Raw genomic sequence first — 24,932 nt, 5'->3', positions numbered from 1 at the left:
AGGCATTTATACCTTTTGGATGAGTTCTTAAAATAAAGATGAAGTCTCTTCTACCTGGATATGAAAGACCCAGGAGAACTTTTCAAAAATGAAGCTGATCTATTTCTCCCCTTGGCCAAATGCAAACAATTCAGCAGTGGGGTGCATTTGGAGTCTGGTTTCCTGTCACCCCTATTGTTCCCAGGAAGGACAAAAAAATACATTCTGAAGGACACCACGTAACTATTTTATGTCCCCTCCTGCACATATAAACTTCAAAATAATATTTCTGGGGCTCATGACAAACCATGAGCCATTAGAGTGAGCCTTTCTTGTCTGAGATATGAAACTGTCAGTAAATAACCTGGTAAGAAAACTTTGTCCTAGTCCTCTCTCTGTCTCATTTAATTCCAGTGAGAAAAATGTTATCATAATGAGTTGAACATTTTGGTTAAACCAAACCGTTATAAATTTATTAATTACCCTTTAAAAATTCATGTATATTTGAATTTATCCTGTGGACACGAGAATTTCCAGTAAAAGTTTTTGTCATTTGATTTAGAACTCCACAGTGTCTTCCTGGAAACTATAAATGTAGACATTGATGACAACAGATTTTAAGTGCCCAAACAGAGAAGTTAAATGTCCATTGATTCTGCAGCTTTTTCTGACACAGAGCAAGTGAATTAGATGATGGAATATCCCAGACACACTCTCTCATGGTTTCCATCTGGGAGGTGCAACAGCAGATTGCATTTTTCAAAATGAGATTTTACATAAGAGAACCCAAATTCAGTATGGATTGAGGGCTGTGCTGTTCTTTGCTCATACAATGAGCCAGCCTATTCCAGTGTTCAAATATCGCCAGCATTCAGTTGGGCACCATATTGAGAAGAGAAAAAGGAAGGAAATTCACATTTACTGAGTGCCTCTTATTGCAGCAGGCACGTTCACAAACACACAACCCCTCAGGGCCCAGAAAGCCATTCAGTCAGCAAAGCACTTGGTATGTGGTGCTAGCAGAGTATCAAACTAAGGACATAGGGTGACAGAGGAGGAAAGACCTAAAGAAATGAGGTAATCCAGGTCCCTACCTTTGAGGATGGAACAAACCAACGCCTAGGATACAGGAACAGTCTTACCATATCCATTTACCCTTATGCAGTAGTTTAACTTTCCTGTGAATTTAACACAGAAAGCTGTGATAGGACTTGGTAGATGTATATTAATATTAGCAAACCACTTCCTTGAAACTGCTTGGGACACAAGGAGAGTGGTGAGGGTGCAAAGCTTTAATGAGGAAATTGCTAATTTCTGAAGCAGAGTTTGTAAAATCCTGTGGCTGCTGGCACCAGTCAGGCACCTGAATGAGTGAGGAGGAGGGTGAGGACCGTGAACTGGTGAGGCAGCTGCTAGAACCATTCTGGCCCATCACTGCCACCTGGAATGTGGCCCAGGAAAGCCAGATCTCCCACTTTGTCCAAAAAAGCTGAAATCAGGATTTGCATCCGAAACATGATTTTTTTTTAATGGTAGCAAACAATTCACAAATTAAAAACCTCTCTGCAGTGTAAACAAAACACACTTGTAGTGAGGTTCCAATTTGTAGCCTCTCATGAAGGAAAAATAATCCTCCTGTCAGAGTCATGAAAGTAAAATCACTATTTGGCAATCAAGCTTTCTAATTTTTACTTCCAATAAATAACTTGCCATACATGAATGGTCTGATACTATTAAGGCCTCCTTCCTCCCCTTACAGCACACTGGGAAAGTTTAAGGGAGTATTTTCAAATTGTGAGAAGACCTGCAGTAAAGAAACTTGTTTAACCTCTTTGTTTACTCCTATGTTACCTAAACATTTCCACTAGATTTCTCCCTAAGCCTTTTGTTTTCTTCTATAATACTTAATAGCATCCCATGAAACACACCTCAGTGTCATGAGAAGAAAATGCCTAAATGTTTAGTGGGGTACATGCTCCTGAAATAAGGTCATTTCTCAGCCTCCCTTACCCTTTGATCTATAACCATGTGACTGAAAGCCATCCAAGGAGATGTGAGGGAAGGTTTTGTATGAGGTTTCAGTAAAGGCTTGTTTGCCCTCTTTTCTTCCTTCTGGACTTGAAAATGAAGGCCAAAGCCATAAAGTGGTATTGAGATTGGACATAATGCATTAAGATCATAGAGTGGAAAGAGAAAAAGAGCCTGGGTCCCTGATGGCTGTGAAGAACACCACACGAGCCCTCAACTCTCTACTTTTGAATTTATTTTATGTGTAAGAAAAATACAATATTGTTTTTTAAAGACATATGTATTTGGGGTTTTTCTAATATGCAGCTGAACATAGTTCTAACTCATACAGGGTCTTTTTGCTTTGAATTATGAAACATTTTTATGTTTCATAACATAATGATACAGAAAATAATAATACACATTATGTACTCACTACCTAAGTTATAGAGATAGTAACACTTTGCTTCTGCTCTCTCTTTAAACAACTATTTTTTTCCTTTTCATAATTTATTTGGCTATTCTGAGGCATTTATTCTAACATATGAACATTTGTCTAATTACATTTCTTTTTAAATCCCCGTTGGGATCCTAATTGGAATTGTATCACATACATATATCAATTTGGGAAAATTGACTTTTTAATGGTGTTTAGACTTTCTATCCAAGGACATAGTAAGTTTTTGCATTTGTTCAAATTTTATTTTATGTTCAATAAAATTTTATGATTTTCTTTATAGGTCCTGTGGCTTTCTTATTTGATTTATTTAGAAATATCTCACAGTATTAAGCTATGGATTTTTATGGATTGTCTTATTGACTTCTCTCCAGCCCACAGCAAAGCAGAAAAAAAGACTCAACAAAAAGCCATGGGGCCTTGTGCAAGAGAGAAAGACCTGGATGCACGCTTATGGAGTAAATTCTTCTGCTCTCAAACACACTATAAAGCTGGGGCTGAGGATGGGAGAAAAGAAAGCAGAGAGATGGATTCGAGGGATTTAGAGTGGGAAGGAGAAAAAGAACCTCCCATTAGGGGAAGCAGGAGTGGAAGGAAGGGACTCTGAGATGAAATGTCCTAAGGGAAAGGCCCTACCAGTCCACCATCACCACAGGATAGTCTGCATGTAGAAGTTACCTGTGGGAGAGAATAAGGGACCCTGGACATCAAGTGTGGGATGGGGGCATGTAGAGAAAACTCTGCTCATAACCAATGTAGAAATGAGTAGAACCAGTTGAGAATTTTTCTATGTGCTTGGGTTACAGGGGCTGCTGCATTTCCTAAACTTGTCAAGCCATCAAAACTCCCTAAGACACATTTTTAAATATTGTCTCAAGGGAACTAGTTTTAGGAGGCTAGACCATGCTGAAAGTTTATAAGCCAGTGATTGAAAACTCAACTGCCTTCAGTGGCAGTGGTGAAGCCTGTGGCAAAGGCATTCACATTCAACCTCTTAAAGTAAGGGGCTGCTGGAACAAAGCACAGTCTATGGCTTCCATTGACCCTTGGGCTACCAGGTCTAGATTTTGGGAGATGATTTTCTGTCATTTCATAGACCAGTACTTTCTAACTTTTGTCCCAAAATGGTGCACATAGCAAATATTTGTACTGGAAGAGTGTGGTAAATGGACAAAATTGTTCCAGGAAGAGGGAACTGGCCCATGGCTTTGCCTTGTACCTCGCTCCCAGCCATACTCTGCCAATTCAAGGGTGCAGAGGATTTGTGTCTCAGGTACACCTGTAACCCACCCTCAAGCCTCAAACTCCAGTATGCCCAGGCACATGCAAGTTGAGAAGATCTTCATACTTGTTGTTAATTTAGCGATCAGATAAGAGATGTGCTTATAAGAGCAATGGAGAGAATCTTTACCCTTGATCCTATATACTATACGCCAAAAATTCCCCCAACAAACCTTGATCCAGATTGAGATAAAGGTGACATCAATAAATAAAAGATTTGCTAAGAATATTTTCATTATCCCAGCATAAACCCTTATTTAGAATCAATGATTCTGTACTTTTCATTATGTACCATCTACTGAGACTTGGAGACAAAAACTGTGAAAAGCAGACCCACTGAAATGCTACAGCAGACTTCCAGAGACCATATAGTTCTCTCTCTCTCTCTCTCTCTCTCTTTGTGTGTGTATGTGTGTGTGTGTGCAGAAAATCTTGGAACTTACCTGCTTTGTGGGGGTGAAATCACTTGACTTTAGTTTTGGTTGTCTCACTCCTACCTTACCACACTCCCACCCACCAGAGAGGACTCTGAAAGGGTTCCATGGAGCACAGTTTGCAAGCCACCAAAGTCTAATTCCCTTATTTACAGTTAAGACCCAAAGAGATAAGGATAACCTAATTAGTTAGAGACAGAGTTGTGATTAGAAATGTTAGGTATGAAAATCAATTAGAGAATCCATCAGAAACAAATACATTTATAAATGGCTAATCTGTATAATCACACTAAGTTTACTCCAAGTTACAGTAGCCTTTAAGTGTTATGTGCAATACAGCTGGCTTCTTGATGTCATTAACCAGCACAAGAAGAAGGGCTTGCTGAGAAGAAGTGCAGTCAGGTGGAAGGCAATTTTGGTGTTCTTTTCCTACCCATCGAGCTTTTAAATATCCTAACCCCCTATCAAATATTCATTCCAGGGAATAATCTACTATTGATTCTACATCTCCATATGAATTCATATTAATATGCTGCTTCTCCTGGGGACCATTAATTATTGGGAAAAAAAACATTATGAGGTTTTTCTCCCCTGATAAAGGGATTTCAGTCTGGTAGTGGAATACCTGGGATCTTCCTGAGCCCCTAAAAAAATAATAACCCCTTCTCAAATAGACAACTGGTCTATCTGACAGACGTTTCCCATTCGGCCATTAGGAAAATGTTTCTTCCCAGCACTTGTAAGCAAATTCTGTTGATAAATATAGCCATTACAAAAAACATTTAGTAATCCAGCCAATCAGCACATGAAATGTTTAGACAGGTGACTTGTAAAGATTATAAAGTGCCTATATCAAGCTTGGCCTACCTGCTCTTTCTGCTTGAATGATTAAGAGGGTTAAATTTAGTTCTAGAAAAACTTATAGAAAAATTTATTTTTATTGATGCTAGTACAGAAGAATTTTTTTTGATTAGTGATGATCCTCACAGTGTTAAAGAAACCATGATATTCCACTTAAATTTAACACAATGAACTTTGCTGACTGCCTTTACTATGCCAGGCACTGTGCTACTGATATCATGTGAGTTCTGATTCACTGGGGGTGATGTTTCAAAGCACTGCCCCTCTCTGAAGGGATTCCATGTACTTGTTCACCATCTGCGTAGTATTTGGAATCCCTGTGGCAGACTGTCATAGATTACGGGATATGGAACATTAAAGAGCATAGTCTACTCCATCCTTTCCTCCTTTTACTTTACACACGAGGAAACAGAGGTCCAAGAAATGTGGAATGGCATGTTACACATCTCATTGATGCACACTGGGGAGGCTGTGGGCCACATGACACCCATGCCATATGCAGCCTCCTTCTGTATTTTTGCAGTGAGTCAGATTCTCCTAGGAGCTACGGACCACGGCACCGGCACCATCTGAGTTAGTGACAGTCATTGTCTGATATCCAGGCTAAGCCACCAAGATGGGAAGCTCAGGTTGGCATCTGAGCCAGGTTACCAACCTAAGGAGCAGCCTGGTGCCATTTCAATGGCCGATGACATGCGGGGAGGGGCTGACTGTGTGGCGCCCAGAAGACTTGCTTTGACAAACCCCTTCCTGGATACTGTATGAGTGTGTAAAAAGCAAAAATTTGGCTACAGCTTGTTACTTGTCCTTGATTTCTATGTGATTGTTTAATAGGAAGGTGCTATTAATACTTTCTTATGATCGGATTCTTTCCTTTGGAGATAATTGGATCCTACTTCCTCGCCTTTCTTGCACATGGATTTGAAGATGAGTTCCCTAGACATATTTTTAGGTTTAAGAGCTAAACCTAAACCTTCATAGGCAATGAAACATCAAGGCCCAGAGCCAATTCTTTTCCTTGTCAAAAACAGAACTTTAAAGATATCTTAAAGATATCTTTTTCAAATAAGTTCTGACACTCTCAAGATTAATCCTACACAGCATTTAGGCAATCTTATGCCACCCTGGCGACAATTTGAACTCAAACACTGACCTTGCTCTTTGAGGTTGAAAGGCCCAGCTATCAGTCTATTTTGCCCATTAGAGCTTGATCTAAAAGAGATTTTTAAATTTTCTCGTACCATGAGCCCTTTTTGTAGTCTCATGAAACCTATTTGATTCAGAATAACATTTTTAAGTAGCGTAGGGTTACAAAGGAAATGAATTATATATTTTTTAGAGTGTATTTTTAAAATTATGATATTATGTGCTTTTTTATTAACATACTAAATTACATGTCTTAAGTATTACCAACATTTTGAAGTCAGGTTGAATGTAAATATTTCCAGATATGTGCAACAACTGTAATGTTATTATAAAATTTCTGATTTTTATTGGTTACAAAGTCACAGACACTACACAGATATTACTAATAGTATTGGGGCTTGTTGCCTATATTCTGGATTGAATAAAATTCTAAATTTCAGTTAGAAATTAGTACAAATAGAGATTTTTTTTCACTGAAGTTCACGCAACCCACTGAGTTCCATACATGGGTACATTGGTGTGGGCCCGGTTAAGAACAGTAGCTAAGCTAATACTTTATGAATTGTGCTCTGTGCAACTCTAGGGACTCGTGGAAGGGGACATTTTGCAGGTGGTTAAAGCTTTGGGTTCTTTTATAAAACTACTTAAATATTTCATGAGGCACTCATTTGCAATCCATTTCCTTGTCTTATTTTGTTCCCAAACCGCAGATTCATCTTCACATAGCATTGTTCCCCAAGTACAAGCTAAGAATGTGCCAGGAAATCAACTTGAACACTTGATTAAGATGAAACAATTGCAAATAAATAAATGTTCTGTGACTTTAGGGGTTTGGAAACCCAGGCTGAAGGGATATCCGCCCTCCCCATGACTCCCGGATACTTTTGGTGGCAATGAGCCCATACAGATGACCTTCAAAGTTTTAGACAAGGACAGGAGTCCTTGGCCCAGCATAGCACAAGGAACTATTCAGCATGCCAGGGAGTGGAGCTTTAGGCAGACACAGAAGTGTGGTTATGGGTTGCCTTGGGGGCTGCTGAAAGAAAACATTTCTCCACGTCTGAAGACTGACTTTGCTGCCTACAAAAAGGATGTTAGACCTTCAGTTTCTTTTTTATGGATTTATTTCTTCTTCTCTTTTTAAACTTAATTAAAGCTGCCCACCATTTCCCTGTCTTCTGTCCATCGCACCCTTCCCTGGTGTTAATTTTCTTCTTTGGTTACTATTAGTGCCAAGATTTTGCTGCCACTTACCCCATCCCTGTCCTGGCCTGCTGCCCCTATACAAAAACATTGAGGTAGGAGTGTTGAGACAGGAGAGGATTTAACAGTTTAGTAAGGGAGCAACCTCAAGGAGAGAAAAATAAATGATAAAAGACTTTTTAAAAATTATTCACAATTAACAATGGAGAGAACACTGAGATTGAAGTAATTAAAGGGGGAAGTTTCACTCTTAAAAATCTATATATAACCATATCATTGGAATTTGTTTCTACATTAAGCACAAGTTATTTCTGTATTTAAAAAAAGGAAAATTAGGCAGAATTGGCTACTATGTTGTCATTATTAAAATTACTAGTCATTTATGAGTTCATCTCATTTAGCTCATCTGATTTTCTGCAATAGTAACTATAGTTCCATTTTTTCCAACCATGTGCTTTTCTTATCCATTGAATAAACAAAAAGGAAATCAATAATCCTCTGCTGATCTTTTTCTTTATGACTTTATCTCAGTGCCCATTTATCTGCCGCCCCACAGTTTGTGTTATCAATACATGAAGGATGACTGCAACCTCCTGCTTATGATGTCACCAATCTTAGCTTTTCAGCCCCATGTGTTGGGATAAAACACTGACCCTCCTTAATTACTTTATTTTCAAAGTAAACATATCCCCCCCTTTATTTTAGCTGCTTCTTATCTCCTAAATTACATCTCTGCTATTGCCGCCAGAGACCTCACAATGTCTTTGGACTTCTGACCAAACTTATATTTTTGGTAGTGCTCCAAACGTTACCAAAACGAACAAACATGGAACAAACATGCTGCTAAACCAGTCTGAGAGCCACTGCAGGCCAGGCAGAGTGGGGAGTCTATCCCTCCTCCTGCAGGACTTGTGATGCTTGACTCCAAAAAATGAGGGTGAAAAGGCACAAAAACTCTCCTCCCTCACTTTATTCTCAGAGCCAAAAATTGGCTGCAGACATTCTGTGTGTTTTTGTATCCACACCACACATGATGTTGGCACCATGGGTGTACGTCTTAAGAGTGTTTTCCAAACAGCCACCATCTGGATCCAAATATGAGGCTTTACTTACTCAAAACTTTTTCCAAGAATATGAGAAGGAAACATGACAATTACCTGCCCTGTCATTTCCTAGAAAAAGCTCTGTTTTTAAACTGAACCAAAGAAAAACCACAAACTTTTGTACCACAGCCAATATCTAAATGTGTTTGGTTTCTGAGTGTCTCAAATTTCTTAAGTTAAAATCCATTAATATACGAATCCACCCTCCACCCTCCTCACACGCAGGCACACAAACCACACTGAGCTACTCACCGGACAATCTGTCAGTGGGTCCCTCATGTTGAAATGTGTCTGGCTTTTGTCCTTTCACCTACGCTCCAGCATTCTGGACACTGTAATCAAGGTTGGGTGTGTCCTGGACTTCCGGGATTCAAAGGGCCTAGAGTACGTCAGTCCTTGTCAAACATTCCAAGGAGGAAGTCCCAGCCCTGGACTTTCATCCCGTTTGTGTCCTGAGAAAGTAAAGAACTGCTCTGGGTCAAGACGGCCAGGGTGAGATAGTGAGAATGACTTCTGTAAACCCTCAGAGGGCAGGATCCTGAGTCCTGAACAGCGTAACATTGAGAGAAGGCAGAGAAGCTGTAACATGTCTCCAATAATTCTTGCGCTTGGTCTGACAGTGCAGGAACACATATCCTCTCAGCCTGCAGTATTAATCATGCTTTTTATTTTCTGTATTGTATGATGCTTTGACCTTTGGGGACCTCATGGACTTGGAGACAGACTGCCTCTCTGAGGGTTAGCTAATTCCTAGAGAGAGCAAACAACTGGCCTGTGAGCACTCCTTTAATATGCAAACCAACAAATCCAGAGCCCAAAACCCCATCATCTCCGTTACCCAGTTCTCAAATACCAAGCCCATATTCCCCCACCCCCTAAATCCCACAGGGCCAGATACCAAACAACTAAGAACCTACACCTATAGAACTATAACTATAGAATGTTCAGAAACAGCTGTCAGGAGCAAAGTGTACATTAACCACTTCTCTGAGCCTAACTCCACACTAGCTCCAGCCCCAACAGGATCAAGAGGCTAAGCTTTCAATGTAAAGAAAAAATTGCCTAGATCTGGCCTCATTTTTCATCACTCAAAAGGGTAGACAGAACAAGAACTCAACCACAGCTTGAGTTCTATTGCATTCTCTGTACCTGTGGTCCCAGTTGCCAATCATTAGATTTCCAATGAATGGCCTATTGATGTATGACAGCCATTTGCTAGACTGTGAGCAGTTCTGTTTGACTGGCAGGCAAGGGCAGGCCCCAGTTTGAAAGGAGCTCCATCAACGCAGTCCAGTGGAACACTTCAGAGTTTAAAAGCATTCAGTTTTCACCTGACTGGCTGACTGAGCCTCCATTCACCTGCCCCTGGTGTGCAGGCTCCATTCAAAGTCCCTAGAAATAAGCCAGTTGCAGTGGCTCATGCATGTAATCCAAGCACTTTGGGAGGCAGAGCCTAGAGGGTCACTTGAGGCCAGGAGTTTGAGAGCAGCCTGGGCAATATAGCAAGAGATTCCTATCTCTATAATTTTTTTTTTTTTTAATTAGGATGTGGTGGTATGTGCCTGTAGTGCCAGCTACTCAAGAGGTTGAGGCAGAAGGATTTCTTGGGTCTAGGGGTTCAAAGCTGGGCAACAGAGTGAGACTCTACTTCTAAAAAAAAAAAAAAAAAAGCTTCCAGAAACAACGTAGAAGAGTCAGGGGACAATTAAGGAAAAGAACTTGCCTTGCAACAAGAGTGGAGAGGAGGGGTCTTTTCCACACACTTAATGTCCTCCCTCTTTGCTTATCCAAAGAAATTGATCACTGGAGGTTACAACAATCTTGGGTAGCTATCACAGGGCTAGAATTAGACAAGGCAACTCTGTATAATAAAAGAAATTTAGGTCAGGCACAGTGGCACACACCTGTAATCTTAGCACTTTGGGAGGCTGAGATGGGAAGACTGCTTGAGGCCAGGAGTTCGAGACCAGCCTGGTCAACATAGCAAGACCCCATCTCTCTCTCTTTTTTTTTTTTTTAAAGAAATTTAGAGACAGGATATAGACTGAGGTTAATAACATGTAACTCAAATTCCCACTTGAGGGGGCTTCTCTGCCCTCAGAGATTTTAGATAAACTTATCCGGAGCCACCGTTCCAGGACTCGGGACAGCTCAATGTTTTCTCTGTGATTCCTGCCCCATTTTTCTTGCTGTTCTGTGTTTCATTTCAGTCCCAACTGAGTCCAAACTGAGGAAATTGGCCTCCCTTGCCAGTTTCCATAAGAAATGCTGTCACACAAAGCCTACTGTGATCTTTGTATATGAATTATAGATTGGTAGGGCACTCCTATCCCCAAACTCCTCATGTGTGCCGTTCCCAGTGGGCTGACTAGCTTTCCCTCAGACCTCCTGGACATCTGCTGAATTAAAATCCTTCCATCTTGCTCCTGTCTGCCACCGGGCTGTTGTAAGGGCAGCAGGGCATCCCGGCTGAATCCAGACTGAGAATTAGAATTTGGCTATTTGTTGAGCTTCTCGGAGGAATGTTTGAATGTGCAAAAAGCCTTGATTTTGGAGGTCAGAAATAGGTTGGTATCATTTATCCTTTGTCACAATAATGCTGTGTAACAAACAGAAACCCAGTGGCTTCAAATGACAGAGACTTTACTTGGTTCGCAAATCTGTAGTTTAGCTGGGTGGATCTTCAGGTGTCCCCTGACCTCACTCATGTAAAAGCAGGTCATCTACACAGGGCTTGGCAGAGCCATGCATCTGGCTTTTCTGGGCAGGGGGCTGGCTGGGAGCTAGCTGTTGGCTGAGGCCGTATTTCATCAGCTGGTAGTCTAACCAGGCTCTTCTCAGGGTATGGCAGAGGAGCCACAAGAGTGAGTGGAAGAGCTCGAGGCCTCTAGAGGTACAGCTTAAAATGGACATCCCATCATTTCAGCCACATCCAGCTGATCAAAGCCAGTCATGGGCCAGCCCAGATTAAAGGGGTGAGGAGAGCTTCCACTTCATAATAGGAGGAACTTAGTGTCCCATTGCAAAGGGCATAGAGACAGAGAGGGGTAGACAATTGGAGTTAGTTTTCCATTCAATTTACTACAATGGCTGCTTAATATTTGTTCTTGAATGACTAGAGAGAAAGCAGCAAGGACAAGGAGCAGGTGGCTGGTATATGTCTTTCTTTCCCTCTCCCCAATCCAGCCTGGGGTGACACGTTTTGAACCTCAGCAGACTGGGGTTAGGAAGAGAAATAAGAGGACCTAAATCATAAAAGACTCTAGACGGATAAGGGCTGTTCTCTCCTCTGACCCCACATTCCACCCTACACATACTCTGCTAAGGAGCACAGCGAAAAGCACCTCTCCTGGGTATGGGTTGTGAGGAGGCAGCAGCAGGGAGAACCTGCTAAGGTGTCTTCAGCCACTGAGGCTCAGGTAGGTGAGGCATCTTGATGAGAAGGATACAGCAGACCGCAGTGAGCACATTTGTCCCCGAGCATGTGAGAATTCCTCCAGTCCCCAAAAATGGCCCAAGGGGACTTTGGGAGGAGGAGACTGAGTTCCCATGTGAGTAAGACGAGCAAAGAATCTTGTAGTTTTGGAATTAACAACCTCATTTGTACCTACAGGTTGATGAGAATGTGAACCTAAAGGAAAAAACAACTGAGGCCAACTTAATATAAGTAGAGTATTTACTTGGGCCAAGCTTGAGGGCTGCAACCCAAGAGCATAGTTTCAAGTGGCGCTGAGCATACGCTCTGGTTAGCAGCAGGTACAAGTAGGTTTTCAAAGGAAAAGAAGAGGAAGAGGAAGCTCCTGAGTTGTTTGCCAAGAATTTCCATGAAAATAACACAAGCTATTGATTGGCTATACACTGTTCTGTGTATCACAAATTCCAGGACCATAAAGATAGCAGATGAGGCAGCTAGTCAGGAACAAAACGCCTTTACATGATTGCTTCTAGGCGTGGGTTCAAGGAGGCAGAGCAAGACTTGAGCCCCATACTCCCCTCTCTGGGCCTGATAAATTTTGCATACCTCATATAGCTCAGACTGCTCTAAGCCATTTTTCTTTTCTCAGGAACTATCTTCCGTCTGTCTGTCTGTCTGTCTGTCTATCTATCTATCTATCTATCTATCTATCTATCTATCTATCGATCGATCAATCGATCGAAGCATCTCCTCCAAGAAGGTATGCCATTCACACTTTCTGAAAATTTTAATGCACAAAGAGTCCTTTTGAGTTCTCTGTTCTCAGATTCGTCTCTGGTCCTACATTTCTGACCCGCACTCATACTCTGGCTGCTTTCCAGCCTGGCTTCCGGTTAGATTTACTGTCTGACCTCTCCTATCCTAATCTTCCTGCTTTCTTTCTCAGTCTCTGCTCAGCATGTGCCTTCCTGGTGTGGCCTCTCTGCAGAAAGAAAACCTGCAACGGATTCCCTTCCAGGGTCTGGCCTGGAAGCTGCTCTGCTGGACTCCAACTTTGACATTTTGTGCTGCCTCTAAGGGGAGTTAACAACATGAGTACGCATTTATGAAGTATTCACAAACAAATATTGGGTGTTGGTAAGCTAGTAAGAAAAAGGAGCCCAAATGTAATAGAAGCTAACGGCAATTCAAAACTGGCCTTGGAAGTTTCTTTAGTAGCCAAAGCGTGCAAAGAATTGGCAACAGCATGAACATCATCAATTGAGACCTAGTTAAATACTTTATGGTAACATGAGCCCACATTTAAAGGACATACCATGTGTCAGGCACCATTCTAAGTGTTTTACAAATACAATTGGCTCTCCATATCCCTGGGTTCTGCATCTGTAGATTGAAAATAATAATTTTAAAAATAACAATAAAAATACAAATAAGTATTTATGACTATTTATATAACGTTTACATAGCATTAGGTATTATGAGTTACCTAGAGATGATTTAAAGTACATGGGAGGATGTGTGTAGGTTATATGCAAATATGACACTATTTTATATAAGGGACTTGAATACCTTTGGATTTTGATATGAGGGGGTATCCTGAAACCAATACCCCATGGATACTGAGGGATGACTTATTAACTTATTTAATCATCACAGTTATCATTTGAGGTAGATATGTATTATTTTGATCCTTATAATACCCACAGGGCAACAGAGGCACAAGGTAGAGATGGGGTCTCACCATGTTGCCCAAGCTTGTCTCAAACTCCCGAGCTCCAGTGATCCGTCTGTCTTGGCCTCCCAAAGTGCTGGGATTACAGAAGTGAACTACCACACCAAGCAACATTAAAAAAAAAAAAATTTAAGGGTAACACTTATGCTAACTTTAATTTTAAAAAAAGAACTGATAGTTGAGATGATGACATGTTATTTTTGTATCTCTAGGATTTTGCTTATGCTGTCCCTTCCAGTGAGAAGTCCTTCTAGCTTTATGTTGGCCCAGCTGACTTTTACTTATTTCCAAAGTCTAGCTTGTGTTGCTTTCCCCAGAGAGAGTGAACTCTTGCCTTTGTACTACTGCTATCCATTGCACACACCTCTTTTACTCTGCTTATCTTATTGTGTTGAAAGTATTAGTTTAGGCTGGGTGTGGCATCTCATGCCTGTTATCTCAACACTCTGGGAGGCTGTAGCAGAAGGGTTGCTTGAGCCCAGGAGTTCAAGACCAGCCTGGGCAAGATGGTAAAACCCCATCTCTACCAAAAATAAAAAATAAAAAAACCAGTCAGGCATGGTGGTACGTACCTGTAGTCCCAGCTATTCAGGAGGCTGAGGTGGGAGGATCACCTGAGCCTGGGGAAATTGAGGCTGCAATAAGCCGTGTTCATGCCACCACACTCCATCCAGCCTGGGTGACAGAGAGAGACCTTGTCTCCAAAAAAAAAAAAAGAAAAGAAAAAAGAAAAAGAAAGAAAGAAAAGAAAAGTATGAGTTCAATGGTCTGCCTCCCACAGTACTCAGTGAGCTCCTCATAGCCAAGTATCTGGAACAAAGTAAGTGTTCAATAAATAATTGCTTTCATTTGATTGAATTAAATACTGAGAGAGTGACTTCATTAGCAAGTTTCTCTTTTTTGGCAAGGCAGGGGATATTGTTTACGGGTAGGCCCATATCCTCAGCTATCAGGAAGCAGAGTTCAAAACACTGAGACAGAAGATAAGTGTGACCTTCTAGGCAGGAACTCTAAAATGGGAAATGGCTCCAATGCACTTGGGAGGCTCTGACACTGATTAAAATGGCCTTGACAAGCAGGAAACGAAGTAGGATTCCGCAAGAATCCCAAGGGGCCACTTAGAGAACTTTCTTGGAGGTTTGTTGGTTAAAAGATATAAACAGATGAGGTAAGGAGAGTCTTGGGACTGAGAATAAAATCGAAGAGTGCCCTAATGTTAAGAATAAGTTTGGGAGAGCTGGAGTCTAGAATGAGCAGAGTTCTGACAAGTTTGCCAAGAACATCTAAGAGAATTTTTGCTATATTCACAGCAAGATGACCGTAAAGGGACAGCCCCTGGGCTTGGGGCAGCTGGCCTGCTGGTATTGAAGACCAAGTGAGCAGGAGTACTTAGCCAAGCTGCTGGGGTCCAGCAGTTAAGGGGTCAGGTGGGAGCAGCTAGCTGTCAGCAGGCCACATCTTCAAGAGCGCTTTCTTCCTAGGACTAGCTATGACATGGGTGACACGTCTTGACACACCTTAACATGTCTTCCGAAGGCCAACTCCCGGTTCTGAGTCCTGGACGACGCCTAGTCCTTGGCCTGTTTGAGCTGACAGAGGAGCAGCAGCTTTCCCTGTTGTCACTGCATGCACATGAGTGCCATGGCAGTGTTTACCAGACATGACATCACTTCCACCAATCACCCTCAGATGGAAGTGTAGAAGCAATCTCATTCTGATTAAGTTACTCTTATTTTCAGTCTGGGATCATTGCAGTGATTAGTTTTCTTAATTTCCATATCTCTCCAAAGCTGAAAGATACATTTCTGAAGCCTTGCCTTAATGCACATATTTTTTAAAAAAATTTTTAAGGGTTTTGGCCTTTGCCCAAAGCCTCAGGATGGAAAAAAGAAAACTATCCAACTTAGAAGCGCTTATGAGTACTTTAAACTGTGGCAGAAGCAGTGGGGACAAACACTATTGCTGTTATTGTTAATAGCCAGCCTAATTTGTAGCATCTAAGGTAACTTTTATGCTCTGTTTGTACTAATTACATTCTGGTTGTAAAAATTGCACAAAATAAGCTTTTTGCCTCATAACACTGCATTGAAATTACTTAATTTTTAAATCTGAGCCCAAATGGTCATAATTAACTTATTATATACATGCAAAACTGTCTTATAGTCAGTGTAATAGGGTTTAATTTTTATTATGCATGTCCAAATTTCATATAATTTTAAAACTCCAGGTGTTAATGGAGAAAGAAGAGGAAACCAGATAGATTAATTTGCATAAAACAAATTAGTATAAATTTACTTTCCCACAATAAGCCCTAGGAAATGAAGACTAATGGACAACTAATTAACAGTCAAGTCATCCTATAGCTGTGATCTATGGCTTTAACTTCCAAAGGAACGCATGAGAACAAGGACATTTTACAAATGCAGATTTGTTCAAATTACATTATATCTTCATTTAATCACCTGTGTTAATATTTATATGCCATTACTTCCATTAAGCTCATCTATGATCAGTCTTACAAATCTCAATTTAAATGTACACTAGAATGTCTAGTATAGAGTCGTTTTAGTCTCCAGGGCACATTATGAGTTGGGCATTTTTGCATATGTAAATAAAGTGCCAACAGTGGGATTTATTCATCTTTTCCACCTTGGTCCCCTCTACACTTTATAAGTAATGGATTTATAGTTATTTCCTATAAATCATTGCCAGGTTATGGAGATGGAGTCTTAGAGAAGAAACAAAAGCATGCCAAATGGTTATTTATTGTGATTTTTTCCTGTGGCAGCAACTGAGAGGCTGGTGGATGGGTGTGGGAAGTGATAGAGCTTTACTCTTTACTGGATTTCCTTTTGCACTTTTGAAATTTTATATGCTGTGCTTGCAATACCTGTTAAAAAGTATTTACTAAGAGCCAGGTGCAGTGGCACACCTGCAATCCCAGCTACTCAGGAGGCTGAGGCAGGAGGATCCCTTGAGCCCAGGAGTTTGAGACCTGCCTAGGCAACATGGTGAGATCCCATATGAATTTTTTAAAAAGTATATATTAATTTTTTAAGCCATTTTACACCCCTGAGACTGAGGGCACCCTGTCCACTCGAACTTAGGTTCAGTCAAACAGCCCTCTGAGTACTTGTTAAAAATCATCCCCTGGGCTGGGCGTGGTAGCTCACGCCTGTAAGCCTAGCACTTTGGGAGGCCGAGGCGGGCGGATCACAAGGTCAGGAGATCGAGACCACCCTGGCTAACACAGTGAAACCCCGTCTCTACTAAAAATACAAAAAATTAGCCAGGCGCGGTGGCGGGCACCTGTAGTCCCAGCTACTCAGGAGGCTGAGGCAGGAGAATGGTGCAAACCTGGGAGGCAGAGCTTGCAGTGAGCTGAGATCGTGCCACTGCACTCCAGCCTGGGCAACAGAGCGAGACTCTGTCTCAAAAAAAAAAACAAACTCATCCCTTTTGTCTTCTTACTCAAATTCTTTAACCTGTAAGTCAGCTCCTCTCACAACTCTTCTGAAATGGTTCTACTGAAAAACATGAGTTCTTTCGTTTTGCCTCTCTGTGGCATTTTACACAATTGATAATTCATTCATGTGTATTCATCCGTTCACTCATTCATTCCGGCATGTCTTGTGAAGCACCCTCTTTGTTCCAGGTATTAACGAGAGATCCAAGGAGGAACAAGTGCCAATCCCTTCTTTCAAGGACAGCTGTTTGATGAAGGAAGGTTATATTACTCTATGATAGATTATGAAGATTATGATAGATATGATGATAGATATGATAGATTATGAAGATATGATATAGAAGAGGTCTTTACAGAAATGTAATGGGAATTACAAAGAGGTATCCAACTCAGCCTAGTTGGGAATGAAGGGAAACACAGAAAATGCTGGTAAGAGATAGTCACACTTGCTGACACTTGATATGCATGTATCAGTTGTGTTTACATAACAGAAACGATTCTGTTGTATCCAGAAAATTATAAATCTCTCAAGAATGCTTTGAGCACACAGTTTGCATGGGACCTTATAGTTCATGAGGCTTGGAAGATACTCAGAGGCCAGATAATGGGATGACTCCAGTGCCATGTTTTAACTTTAACCAAAAGGTAAATAGAGTCACAAAAGGGTCTTTCTTCTCTCCACATAGGAACTTATGCATATTTGTGATATTTAGATTTTGTTTTGTTTTCTTTTTTGAGACAGGGTCTCACTCTGTCACTCAGGCTGGAGTGCAGTGACACGATCTTGGCTCACTGCAACCTCTGCCTCCCAAACTCAAGCAATCTTCCAAGCAGTTAGAGCTAAAGGTGTGTGCCACCGGGCCAAGCTAATTTATTTTTTATTTTTTGTAGAGATGAGGTTTCACCATATTGCCCAGGCTGGTTTCAAAGCTCCTGGGCTCAAGCAATCCACCCACCTCAGCCTTCCAAAGTGCTGGGATTACAGGTGTGAGCCATGGCGCTGGCCAATATTTAGATTTTAGTTTTAGACTCTTCATTCTGATGGTAGTGTAGAAACTCTAAAGAGAACTGAGATAAGGATTAGGAAGAGTGGGGAGGCTGTTGCCAGGAACCAGGAGAAAAATGGTGAGGCCTTAACTAACCCAGGTGGCAGTGGTAGAGTTTTAAAATGGAACAAGCAAGACTGGGTGATGGACTGGATTAAGGATAAGTAATGAGGGAGTGGGAGGAATCTAGAACAAAGCCTAAGTTTCTGGTATCTTCCTCAAAATTCCCTTCTCTATGGCTTCCATGGGAGGGACTAAAGAACAGGAGTTAATGATATAGGCTTTGGAGTGTTGAGAAGTCAAAAGTTGGCCACACTACGAATTAGTATGCTAACTCTGGGAGAAATTTCTTAGCCACTTTGAGTTTCAGTTTCCTGTTATGTAAATGGAAGTAATACCATATATTTCATAGCAGAGTATACATAACGACTGTTCAATAAACATTTACTGTTATTACTGTTATTGGGATCACTTTATTTTTTGCAGAATAAAGATATTAAAGATAATTTTATGGCCAGGTATGCTGGCTCACGCCTATAATCCCAGCACTTTCGGAGGCCGAGGCAGGTGGATCACCTGAGGTCAGGAGTTCAGACTAGCCTGAGCAACATGGCAAAAACTGTGTCTCTACTAAAAATACAAAAAACAAAACAAAACAAATCAAACAAACAAACAAAAAATTAGCTGAGTGTGGTGGTAAGCACCTGTAGTCCCAGCTACTCAGGAGCCTGAGGCAGAAGAATTACTTGAATCCGGGAGGCAGAGGTTGCAGTGAGTCAAGATGGCACCACTGCACTCCAGCCTGGGTGACAGAGCGAGACTCCGTCTCAAAAAATAAAATAAAATAAAGATAATTTTATATTATACATACAAAACACTAAAAAATATAACTATTCTAATTCAAAAACTTACAAAACTCACATGACTACTCACCAAACAATTTAGAATTCTCAAGAAGTTTTATTTAATGCATTTTTTCTTTCACTAAATTTTTCCTTTGATAACTTGAGTCACTTGTAACACTTTATGACTCTTGAAAGTCATAGATGGCATCCTCATTTTAAAAGAATAAACATTTTGCATCTAGAGATCTGAAAATTTTACTTAGGACATTAAGATTTTGAAAACAAATATATTTACAAAAATTAATTCAAGATGGATTAAAGACTTACATGTTAGACCTAAAACCATAAAAAACCCTAGAAGAAAACCCAGGCAATACCATTCAGGACATAGGCATGGGCAAGGACTTCATGTCTAAAACACCAAAAGCAATGGCAACCAAAGCCAAAATTGACAAATGGGATCTAATTAAACTAAAGAGCTTCTGCACAGCAAAAGAAACTACCATCAGAGTGAACAGGCAACCTACACAATGGGAGAAAATTTTCGCAACCTACTCATCTGACAAAGGGCTAATATCCAGAATCTACAAAGAACTCAAACAAATTTACAAGAAAAAAACAACCCCATCAAAAAGTGGGTGAAGGATATGAACAGACACTTGTCAAAAGAAGACATTTATGCAGCCAAAAAACACATGAAAAAATGCTCACCATCACTGGCCATCAGAGAAATGCAAATCAAAACCACAATGAGATACCATCTCACACCAGTTAGAATGGTGATCATTAAAAAGTCAGGAAACAACAGGTGCTGGAGAGGATGTGGAGAAATAGGAACACTTTTACACTGTTGGTGGGACTGTAAACTAGTTCAACCATTGTGGAAGACAGTGTGGCAATTCCTCAGGGATCTAGAACTAGAAATATCATTTGACCCAGCCATGCCATTACTGGGTATATACCCAAAGGATTATAAATCATGCTGCTATAAACACACATGCACACGTATGTTTATTGTGGCACTATTCACAAGAGCAAAGACTTGGAACCAACCCAAATGTCCAACAATGATAGACTGGATTAAGAAAATGTGGCACATATACACCATGGAATACTATGCAGCCATAAAAAGGGATGAGTTCATGTCCTTTATAGGGACATGGATGAAGCTGGAAACCATCATTCTCAGCAAACTATCGCAAGGACAAAAAACCAAACACCACATGTTCTCACTCACAGGTGGGAATTGAACAATGAGAACACATGGACACAGGAAGGGGAACATCACACAACGGGGACTGTTGTGGGGTGGGGAAAGGGGGGAGGGACAGCATTAGGAGATATACCTAATGTTAAATGACGAGTTAATGGGTGCAGCACACCAACATGGCACATGTATACATAGGTAACAAACCTGCACATTGTGACATGTACCCTAAAACTTAAAGTGTAATAATAATAAAATTAAAAAAAAAAGAAAACAAATATATTGATTAAAAATACTCTCAAAGTTACAAACAAATTGCAAGTTCATTACAAGGATTTTTTTTCCTTTTGTCCTGAATAAGTTGCCAGTCTAATGCTCTTTCACCTTCTAATATTTTAGTGTGCATTTCCTTCAAACAAGGATGTTCTCCAACAAAACCAAAATACAACCATCAAAAGCAGGAAATTGAAATGGATTCATCACTACTATCTAACCCTGAGTTCCACCAATTGTCCTGCCTAAGTTCCCCATAGCAACAGGATCCAGTTCAGTATCGTGCCTGGCATTCAGTCACTATGTTTCTTTAGTTTCCACTCTGGAATAGTTCTTAGCTCCTCCTTGGCTTTCCTGCCATTGACAGACTTGAAGACGACCAGTTAATTATTTTATGTAACGTCCTTCAATTTGGACTTATCTGATGTTTGCTCATGATCAGATTCAGGTTTCGTATCTTTGGCAGGAATATCACAGAAGTGATGCTGTGATCTTATTGCATTCATTCACGTCACTCATTTCATTTGCCCCATTACTGATGGTGTTCACCTGATTAGGATGGTATCTGCCAGGCTGCTTCGCTGTAGAGTCACTACTTTAACCTTTGAAGTTAGTAAATATTTTGTGGCGACGTACACCTTGAAACTAGGCAAACACCTTGCTCCTCATCACATTTTCAGTTTATTATATATTAATTTTATCATATGAACTCATAGTTTCCCATTTTATTCAATGCATTATAATTTATTACTAGTATTATCTTTATGGCAAAGTTGCCATAGCATTTTATTATTGCTACAAAAGACAATCAATCATATTTTCAATGAAATATACTCACTGAATGATGGTTCAACACACGAGGCAAAGAGGGATGTCTTTGGAGAAAGCACTTAAAGTAGAACATTAGCAAATTTTACTTCTTGACTAAAACAAGAAAGCGCTAACTCGATCTGTCTGGGGGCCTGTTAGGACTGTTCCTTCTCACTGTGGCCTGACTAAAAACCAGCGGCATTAAGAAAGCATCACATTTCCCATGACCTGTGGGTGCCCCAATGAGGTGGTTCTGCTCTCATAAGCTCTTTTATGAGACCAGTTTTCCCAAGTACTTGTTCAGAAAATATGCTCAGAGCTGGCAGAATGGTTCAGAAAGCTTCTTGAAGGCCCTTTGTTTCTCGGTCTGACTTTCAGTTTGTACCAGCTACTTTAAGCAGTTTCAGCTTCCCAAGGTTACTAGCAACTTCTACTTTTCCTAATATATTTGATTTTCCATGGCATTGGTTGTGATAGTAGTAGCCTCCCAATTAACTGCACCTCCACTTCATACCCTCTTTTTGAATCTGGGCTGGGCTCATGACTTGTTTAATCAATAGGAGGCACACTCCAGCTGATATGGTTTGGATCTCTGTCCCCACCCAAATCTCACCTTGAATTGTAACAATCTCCACATGTTGTGGGAGGGACCCAGTGGGAGGTAATTGAGTTATTGGGGCAGGTGCTTCTTGTGCTGTTCTCATGACAGCGAATAAGTCTCATGAGATCTGATGGTTTTATAAAGGGGAGTTCCCCTATACAAGCCCTCTTGCCTGCAGCCATGTAAGATATGCCTTTTGCCTTCGGCCATGGTTATGAGGCCTCCCCATCCATGTGGAACTGTGAGCGTATTAAACCTCTTTCCTTTATACATTACCCAGTCTCGGGTATGTCTTCCTTAGCAGCGTGAGAACAAACTAATACATCAGCTTATTAATTTTAAGGCACAAAATATCCTAGATTTTAGTTGGTTCTATGTCCTCATAACATTTTCCCATCATTCTTTAAGTACTACTTTGCTTTCTGGCCCAAAAAGATATTCCACACCCAGCCTTTGCTTTCCCTGCCCACCTCTTGGTTCAGCTACTTCTTCAAGGAGCCCTGGTTCCTTTAGTGGAGAATGGGTTTAGGATGGATTTAGAAACCAAGACCTGGGGCGCTAGGTGTGCTCAGGAGGAGCTACTGAGGAGGCATTCTAGGCTCTGAGGTGGACGGTTATGAAATATCTATCATCTATCTATCTTTTTATCTGTGCGTGTGTGTATACGCACACATACTCACAGGTAAATGCAGATACACACTTACATCTGTGTTCATTTTGATATCTACCTATTAAAAACCATACATGGATACTTACAATTTTAATCCAATACTACTAAGTTCATTCGGTTTTCTCCTCCTCCATATTTACACTTCCCTTTTCCAGCAGTGAGAAACTGGCTCCCCTTATTGTTAATATATTTACTCCTTTGATCAATCCTCCCCTATGTAACCCATCTCCCACTGCTTCCACTCTGACTTTCCGTGCTCTGGCTTCTCATGCCAGGCTGCCCCTCTGCAGGGATGGCCTCATCACCCTGCTTGGGCTTTGATTCTTCATGCTTCCTCCTCCAACTCCTCACTCCCACCTTGTGTGGATTCCTCTTCACCCCCACCTTGGGCTATGATTCTGCCAGCTGCACTGTCCTCCTGGGCAGACATCTCCATGCCCAATTTGGCCCCCATCATTCCACTCTGGGCCACAGTGATTCCCTCACCTAGCAGAGATATCTGCTCTGCTCTGTCCTATTTGAGGTGTAGGGACTGAACAGTTCAGGAAGAGAAGGGAAAGGAATGGAAAAAGAAAAAGGAAGAAGAAAAAGTCATCATTATCATCATCTTTTTTTTTTTGAGGTAGGATCTTACTCTGTCACTCTGGCTGGAGTGCAAGTGGCACCATCATAGCTCACTGCAGCCTTGAACTCCTGGGCTCAAGCATTTCTCCTGCCTTGGCCTCCCAATGTGCTTGAATTACAGGTATAAACCACCAAGCCTGGCTGTCATCGTTATTATTTACATCATTTTTTTTCTTATCACTTACCTTTCTTATCACTATTTTCTTTGCTGATTTATGTTCTTCCTCTCATCCCCCAAACATGGATATTTCTCAAGGTTCTGCTTTGGCAGGCAGTGCAGAACAGATCAAAGCTTGGACTAAGTTCTTTGCATCACCACTTTCTGGCTGTAAGACCAAGGACAAAGTTTTTACCCTCTTGTGCTTCAGTTTATCTGAAAAAAATAAAAAAATTAAAAAAAATGAAAATCACAACAGCCTCCAGTATCAGTCTTCTACCTCCAATTTTTGTTAGACATGTCCACATGAAACGACTCTCATCAGCTTAAATTCAAAATGTAAAAATCAACCCATTTTTCCTTTCCAAAACTGAGGCATCTTCTCACAGCTCCTCTTTCTGTAAATACATATTCATTCTACAGGAATTTATTGGGCACCTGCTGTGTAGTGGACACTGTGGCTGATAAGGATCAGCTATAAAAGGTAAGGCCTTTGCCCTCAAGATGATTCCAGTGAGTCCAGTGGGGAAGGCCGTGTGATAAGTGTTCTGATGGAGTTAAATGGTTGTACCTTTTCTTCTCAAGGAAGAGCACCAAATTCCCAAAGGCTAAGGCTTTCTGGGAAGACTAACTTCTAACACAAATTAGTCTTCAAGGCCAAGTAAGAGTTAGCGACATGTAGAAGAGGAGGAAAGAGGTCTCTGTGGCAGTGTAAGCAGCATGGCCAGAGTCCTGGAGCTGTCACAGGCATGGCACATTCTGAGACAGTGTGCATGGGGAGGGATGAGGATGGAGTGGAAGGTCAAGGTCAGACCACTAAGGGGGAGAACAGGTGGTAGGGAGTGGGATGGAGGCTGCCTCACTGCTTCACGCTATGCCCTTTGTCTCAAATGCCTTTCCTCTTTCCACTTGACTCATTCAAATACTATTCATTCTCCCTAGCTTTCTGCTTGAAACCTTTTCTTACCTGATCCCAGAAGCAGCTGTTACGAGCAGCGTTAATCCTTATGGGTCTGCAGCGAACTCAATTCTTAGCTCCTTAGAAGAAAGAATTTGGGGCCGGGTGTGGTGGCTCACGCCTGTAATCCCAGAACTTTGGAAGGTTGAGGCAGGTGGATCACTTGAGGTCAGGCATTCGAGACCAGCCTGAACAACATGGTGAAACCCCGTCTCTACTAAAAATACAAAAAATTAGCCAGGTGTGATGGCGGGCGCCTGTAGTCCCAGCTACTCTGGAGGAGGGAGGAGGCAGGGAAGAATTTGACCGAGGAAAAATAAGGCAGACTGAGAGACTGAGGCAAGTTTCAGAGCAAGAGTGAAAGTTTACTAAAAGATTTTAGGGCAGGAACGAAAGGAAGTAAAGTACACTTCGAGGAGGGCCAAGCTGGCCACTTTAGGGATCAAGTGCCTGGCTTGACCTTTGACTTAGGGTTTTATATATTGGCATACCTCTGGGATCTTGCATCTCTTTTCTCCTGATTCTTCCCTTCTGGTGGGCTGTCTGCATGCCCAGTGCCCTACCAGTGCTTGGAAAGGGCTGCATGCGCAGTGGGTTTACGGGAGTTATACGCATGCTCACTTGAGACGTTCTTCCATTACCAATCTAACGTTCCTA

The 24,932-nt window shown here is 41.2% G+C and overlaps 1 protein-coding gene across 12 annotated transcripts in view; it reads right to left on the bottom strand.

Annotated features, from left to right (window-relative positions):
- Positions 1-24,926, bottom strand: part of NOSTRIN (nitric oxide synthase trafficking) — a 78,515-nt gene extending 53,589 nt beyond the window's left edge. Inside the window, exons 1-7 of one of the 12 annotated variants that reach the window (XM_055379119.1) lie at positions 24,767-24,926; positions 24,285-24,355; positions 23,346-23,533; positions 14,191-14,312; positions 13,202-13,269; positions 10,195-10,332; positions 8,724-8,923 (exon numbers count right to left, since the gene is read on the bottom strand). In XM_055379119.1, coding sequence (XP_055235094.1) covers positions 8,724-8,750 — 27 coding nt within the window. In that variant the 5' untranslated portion in view covers positions 8,751-8,923; positions 10,195-10,332; positions 13,202-13,269; ... (2 more) ...; positions 24,285-24,355; positions 24,767-24,926. Of the gene's footprint in view, positions 1-8,723; positions 8,940-10,194; positions 10,333-13,201; positions 13,270-14,190; positions 14,313-23,345; positions 23,534-24,284; positions 24,356-24,766 lie in introns of all 12 variants that reach the window. The other 11 variants (XM_055379117.1, XM_055379114.1, XM_063694965.1 and 8 more) reach the window with 11 other exon arrangements.
- Between the last annotated feature and the right edge of the window lie 6 nt (positions 24,927-24,932).

This window comes from Gorilla gorilla, chromosome 11 (assembly GCF_029281585.2).
Source record: "Gorilla gorilla gorilla isolate KB3781 chromosome 11, NHGRI_mGorGor1-v2.1_pri, whole genome shotgun sequence".
NCBI classification, from domain to species: Eukaryota; Metazoa; Chordata; class Mammalia; order Primates; family Hominidae; genus Gorilla; species Gorilla gorilla.
The sequence above is the reverse complement of the archived record's forward strand: the minus strand, read 5'-3'. Positions and strand labels throughout refer to the sequence as shown.